The following is a 6,623-nucleotide window of genomic DNA, read 5'->3' on the forward strand; positions in this document are numbered from 1 at the left end:
ACTATTTATTGATCGGGGATATTTAGGAGTATAAATTAGGTGCTTGGTTCTGCTAAGGAAAAACTACAGGCAGGGTTCTTAAAATTCATAAACTGTACTTTTAGCTATTTGTCTAACTTAAGAAGTAGCTTCTTTGAGAAGATATTTTAGAAGCTGCAGTCTTTCTAAGTTAATTTTCTTTAATAGGTCCTGTTGTTGGAGAATTTCCAAGCCAAAATGACGTAAATCTGGCACCAGCACCCCCCTTGCCACAGGTAAAAAAAAATAAAAAAAATTAGTTGATAGTATAGAAAAATGGGCATTGAGTGAGGGTACAGACTTTTTGAAATCCTGACTGTGACATTATCATTACAAATTGAGATTCTGGCTCACAACTGTCTCAGAGCTTCTACTTTTTTACAAACACATTGCCTGCTTCTGTACGTGTGGATTTTATCCTGTGTTTCGAAACAAAAGAGGAAACTTCTGCTTTATCCTGGGCTTTCCAGTTGCCTTTGTCCCTATGACTCCGTTGTAGAAACAGTAGATGGAAGTAGGTAATTGTATGCTGAGCACCTACACTATAGAATAAATGTATTCTAAATATAGTCTGAAATAATATAGAATAAATCTAAAAGTTCTGATTGGGTTCAAAGCTTAAAAGCCATTTTATAATGTTGTGAGTGTAAGAGTAATGCTGATATATTTTTTTTGAGGAACTGATGATCTGATATTTCAGGGTAAAAGAGAGCAGACAGGATTTGTATGTATGTGGATAGAACAATTAAGTGATAACATCTGAAAGTGAGCAATTTCTCATGTTTTATTTGATATTGAGCAAAGGTTCTTTGTTTTTGTTTTTTCAAATAAACTTCTCTGCAGCCTGATGTGATTCAAAATATGACAGAGTTCAAACGCAGTCTACCACTCTTTCCACTGGTGAAACCACATATCAATGTCATGGCTTCAAAACTGTGAAGAATCCCAATGGATGAAGAAATGCAAAGGAATTAATTTCAAGGGGTTTCATCATGAACAAACATCTTAAAGATTATTAAGATAAACAATCCTGTCCATTCTGAGAGTCCCTGATTCACTCTTGGTTCATTCAGCGTTATTGGTGTCTTAGGGATACAGAGAATTAGAAAATTAGTTGTTGTCATGTGTCATTTATATTACAAAACTGTTGAAAACCAAAATCAACCAGAATATTAAAGGCTCTTGTAGATGCAGTATATTTTTAAAATAATATATCCCTTAAAATTTTCATTTTGATAATGGAATTTGAAGAAGCCTCCAGACCAAACTGATTTTGCTTAAAATATCCATGTTATTCTTGCAAAAGGCCATTGAAAATAGCTCTGTAATTTTTTCAGGAAAAAAAGTATTAAGCCTTTTTTGGGGGGAGGGCAGAGCAAAACTTTTCATAAAAAGGAGGCTTTGACATTTTTTGAAGGGTAAAGTGTTGAATGATACCTTTTTTTAATTGATCCTCAGTGCAACCAACTTGTTTTCTTTTTAAGATTTAAGTAGATCAGTGGAAAAGAGGAAATTTTGCAACAAAATAATAAACAAGGGAGTTGTCTTTAACAGAAGAAGAGTAATTAAATATATTGGCATGGTTTTAATCTTTATATACAAATTTGGGGACATTTTATATTCAAACTAGTAAAATGCTGGAAACACTTCGGTAGTCCATCTTATTTTTGTGAGTGTTATGCTTGTCTCTTGATTGTTAATACCTCATTCAATTTCTCAGGGTTGCTCTGAGTTGTTTCCTTCTGGTTGAATAATAAAAATTGGTTTGTTTTTTTTTTAATTGACATCATTTTTGTTTCCAGTTGTTCATAAACTGGATGAGGTCGCCAATGTTTTTTTTGCTCAGTATATTGTTATATTAGGCCTTGATCTAGCAAAACACTTAAAAATGCACATAACTATAAGCATGTGCATAAGTGCTTTACTATATCAGAGCCTTAGTTTTTGACATAAGCACAGCTAAAGTCAAGTTTGGCCCCATGAATGCATCAGTTGAGTTTCCTGTATAGGGCTACATGGCTTAGATGCTCAGTCTTCACACTCCTTTTTCTGTCATTCAGACATTCAAAACAAAACAGCAGCACAACACACTAGTTAAATCAGCACAAAAACACAGTTGGCACATGTGTAATTCATAATTTTAATTCATAAAGAAAATAGCAGAATAATATATAATGAATCCAATTCTTCACCCTTTACTGAGCTTAGTGACTTCAGTGGTGGTTCTGCCTCAATAAAGAAGGCAGGATTAGGCCATAAAGTACAAAAAGGATTTTAAAAAGAGTTATTTTTAGTCTTAAAATATTTTGTTACATTACTAAACTATCTTGCCTTTTGATGTGTATAATTTACTGTGCATGTTTAGGCAGGGCAGGATGTGCTGAACACTGAAAACTTAAGGGCCTAATCATGTGAACACTTATCAGGCAGAGCACTTAATACCATAAATACCATTAACATCTTTGAGACTTTGCCCACTATTAACAGAACCTGAACCTTTGGCCCTGATCTTGCCTATAGTTAAATACACGTGTAGCTTTACTAACCTGAGTAGTCCCATTAGCCCATTGAGGCTAATGGGACTACTCACATGAATAAAGCAAAACATTTACTTCAGTGGGATTACTCACATGAGTAACATTACATGCTTGCTTAAGTGTTTACAGAATCAGGGCCCGAGTTTATATTTATCCAAGAAATGCTGCTTTAATTGAATAAATATTATCAACTTAAATGCTGTTAAAAGGTTTACAGCATAAACTGTTCACAAAGAATAATTTTGAAAAGTGCTGTTTCCATGTGATGTTTGCCGGTTGTCAGTGGAGGCCAATAGCATTTCTCGCTAGCGTGAAGGGAAAAACATGAACACACTATAGGGGAAAAATGAAATGCTGCTACTTTTTATGCTTTACCATATTCTTCATGAATGTTTCACGCGTTGTGGCTTGCTTTGCCCCGAATGCATTTTTTTTGTTTATAATTTCCTTTTGGTTAAGATTATTTGTATTATAGGTATTAAAAATAAATGTTGACTGCACACGATACAAATTATATATTTTTGGGATTTAGTATTTAAACGTAGCACTCTTATGGTGAAAAAAATGAAATGGCCTCTATTTTGTATAAAAAAAAATTATAATTAAAGTGATGTGAACTCAAATTTTAACCATTTATATATGTGTGTGTGTGTCCGCACACACACACACATCTATACATAAAAACTGGAGTGATGTTCTATTTAACACAGTACCACAAATCCATTTTTTCCAGAAAAGAACATTTAGTATTTTTTAAGTTCTGGAGTGAAAGTGGGAACTCATGTAGCCTGACAGCAACTTTTAATTGCTTTTAAGTGTTCTCCAGCATTTTACAGTTTCTGAGTTTGATACAGCAGTACAGTTTGTTAACTCAGGCATATTAATGGATTCATTTGAATGGATCCAAAGCTGCAGTGTCTACAAGCAATAACAGACTACCTAGAATACACTGTAATTCTGTTTCAGTGCTTGTTAAATTACGTTTATGTAACAAACCATAAATGATGAGATTGCAGTCATTTTTGCAAGTGCTATTTTGAGCAGTTGATGTGTAATTGGGTGCATGTGACACAGCCAGTATGACAGAGTGCTAGAGTTACCCTGTTTACAATAAACGCTCTGATTTAATCTTTGGAGTTCTTCATTTGTTTTATTTGTATTCTGTTCTGTTCTGGTAATGTTACATCTATCAGCTGAAACGTTGGTTTTTCTCTAGCCTTGATCATAAAGTGCTGCTGACTGAACTGCCTCGACTGGCTGGGATCGCTTTATTGTGCTTCCAATTCATTTCTGCTAGGGAAGTGCCAGAGGGCAGTGGTGCATGTTGCATAAATATCCTGATGGCTTCCCTACATGAAGATGAGGAGATTATTTTAATATATAGATTTTGTATATAGGTAGATGTCTCTCTATTTAAAAAAAAAAAGAAAAAGTAATTATAAACGAGGTTTTTTAAAATTACTAAATCTTGAACTGGCAATTTCAGAGCAGCCTATTAGACCATCACTGCAGCTTGATAGTGTTATACTTCGGTAGCTTAACTTTGGTAGCTATTGCGTTCATTTTATTTTATTTTATTTTAATTTTATTTCATTAAATATATGTATAAAGTAAAATACCTTTTACTAGGGTCAGAGATTAGTGAGGTTATTGCTGGGAACTATAAATGGTGCGAGTTCTGAGTCCAAAAACCTCCTCTTTTGCTGCCCCTGCTGGTGGGGGGCTCCTAGAGAAAAACTTCTTTTAGGTTGCAAGGAGAGAGAGTCCTGAAGGGTGACAGTTGGTATTGGGAAGAGGGATTGGAAGGACTTGACAGCTTAAAGTGGGGTTACAGTCTTGTCATTAGTGTGGAGGAGGATGCCAAAAGGATTTGACTTCTGAGAAATGAACTCTGAAGACCACTCATTCACCCAAGATTCACCTAGTCTAGTATCCTGTCTCTGACAATGGCCATCACCATATGTCTGAGGGAGGTGGAAAACTCTGCCAGAAGGCAGAGGTGAAATAATCTGCCCCCCCAACATTAAGTCTTATCCTGTGTCTTAATTCCTGAAACATGAAAAATTTTTCTTCGCAAAATGTATTGTTAATTGTAAGTCTGGATATTCTTGATATCCACATAAGAGTCCAGTCCTTTTCTGAATCTTGTTAAATTCTTGGCCTGAAAGACTTCCTGTGGCAACGACTTCCACAGTTTAAACACGTGTGAAAAAGTATTTCCCACCTCTCAATTTCATTGACTGTCCCGCCGTTCTTGTGTTATGGGAAACTTCTGTTCTCCCTGTCTCAATCTACCCTCTCAAAACCATTTTTTAAATTATGGCCCCTCTTATTCATCTCCTTTCTTGAATCTCTTCATATGAGAATTTTCCATGCACTTCTTTGACTGCAGTGCAGTGAGCAGAGGCCTTCATTGAGCTGTCTCCAAAAATGAGCAGGTCCCTTTTTTGAGTCAACCCTGTTCATTTATTATTCAAATCCGTTTCAGATTTATTATTCAGATTTAAATCAAGTTTTGCACATTCTGTGGCTGCATGCCCCAGAATACACAGTGCTTCTATACATATGAGATATTTTAAATGTATGATTCAGGGAAGCTCAACAGAGAGGACTTCAGATCTACAGGCCTTTACCTACGTTATTTTAAAGGTAGAAGAAATATGAATCTTAACTACCTCTCCTACCTTTGATATGATTTCAGAAGAGGCCAAGCATATGAGTCCATCTGCAGTACTCCAGAATACACACAGTTTGAAATTGATAGGTGACAGGTGTGCACTCGGGGGCATAAAGCACAAAGTGTGTAACATTTGAATTAAAATTTAAAGAGAAACAGCCTGGGTAGGAAGTCAAGGGTTCCAGGAGAGTCCAGAAATGTCAGTGTTAAGCATGGTAAAATCATATTGGACCATCTTAAACGGTGAAATTATGTCCGGATCCAATTTATCTAAACTCAGGCATCTAAATAAGATTAGCATTTAAAGTATTTATGAATTTTTAAATTCAAAAAAATTATTTTCAAACCTGTTCAAAGCCCAGATCCTTAGTGAGGACTAACTGCACGGCAAGGTTCATGTTTAAAGCTATTAAAAGAATTCATTTGACAAGGAAATGTTGGAGGCAGTTTAAAACACCAGGAACTTGTAAACATTTTGCAGCTGCATAACTCAAAAATGGCTCATTGGATGCTGCTGAGTTGTCCAGCTTGCCTTGGATATGAATGAAATTTAGTATGAGAAATTTCAACCCAAATGGATATCTTTTGGTGAAGCTAGAAAGGGCCATAATGGATTAGTTCCTCCAGCTTTGGAGTCACTGTGAGATGTCAACCAGTTCTGCAGTTCCTTTTGTCTTTACGAAAATATCTGGCCTGCTAACACCACCATTCTGAGCCTTCAGCATCGTTGAAGGAAATTGTTCCTCACAATGAACATGGAGTTCTGGGAGGACTCAATTGTGAGGTACTTAAATGTGGTCACTGTGACCTTCACATCACGCTCTTTCCATTATTATTCACTGATGTATATCTGTTGAAGCTCAAGGTTCAGAAATCTGAAAATTCTATGCAAATGACAAGGCCATATCTTGCATATTTGATTAATATGAATTTCCTTACATAAATTGGAGAAAAACTTAACTCTGACAGGACTGCAGAATCGAATGAGCTTTAGGCACATAGGAATTGTATTTGTAGCTGGCTTCAGCATCTCCCCAAAATTGGGTGCTTAGCTCTGGCTGCTTCTTCCCCCTTGCTCATTAGCTTAGGGGGCTCTGGCCTGTCATTCTAGCTATACCTACTAGTTTATGGCCATGCTGGATTGGGTGCCTATGTTTTAGATATGTTTCTGTGGTTAGCGTTCGCCTGGCTGGGTCCTGGTGAACGCTAACCATAAATATCACTCCTAGAGTAAGTGATCCTAACCAAGAATATCCAGCCTAGAGTGTTTCCTCAGCTCTCCAAGTCAGGAATCGTAAGCAGTGAGGCAGGAACAGTTCAGAAAGCAGCTGAAAACAGGAACTCCCCAACCAGAACAGGAGTCTGAACAGATCAGCTGTATATAGCCCACG

The 6,623-nt window shown here is 36.3% G+C and overlaps 1 protein-coding gene across 6 annotated transcripts in view; it reads left to right on the top strand.

Moving 5' to 3' along the window:
• IDE (insulin degrading enzyme) overlaps positions 1 to 3,683 on the top strand; it is a 99,999-nt gene extending 96,316 nt beyond the window's left edge. For all 6 annotated transcript variants that reach the window (XM_048859575.2, XM_048859576.2, XM_048859572.2 and 3 more), the window contains 2 exons: positions 187 to 254; positions 862 to 3,683. In XM_048859575.2, the coding sequence (XP_048715532.1) occupies positions 187 to 254; positions 862 to 957 (164 nt within the window). In that variant the 3' untranslated portion in view covers positions 958 to 3,683. The remainder of the gene's footprint in view (positions 1 to 186; positions 255 to 861) is intronic.
• The last annotated feature ends 2,940 nt before the right edge of the window (positions 3,684 to 6,623 follow it).

This window comes from Caretta caretta, chromosome 7, assembly GCF_965140235.1.
Source record: "Caretta caretta isolate rCarCar2 chromosome 7, rCarCar1.hap1, whole genome shotgun sequence".
Taxonomy (NCBI): Eukaryota; Metazoa; Chordata; order Testudines; family Cheloniidae; genus Caretta; species Caretta caretta.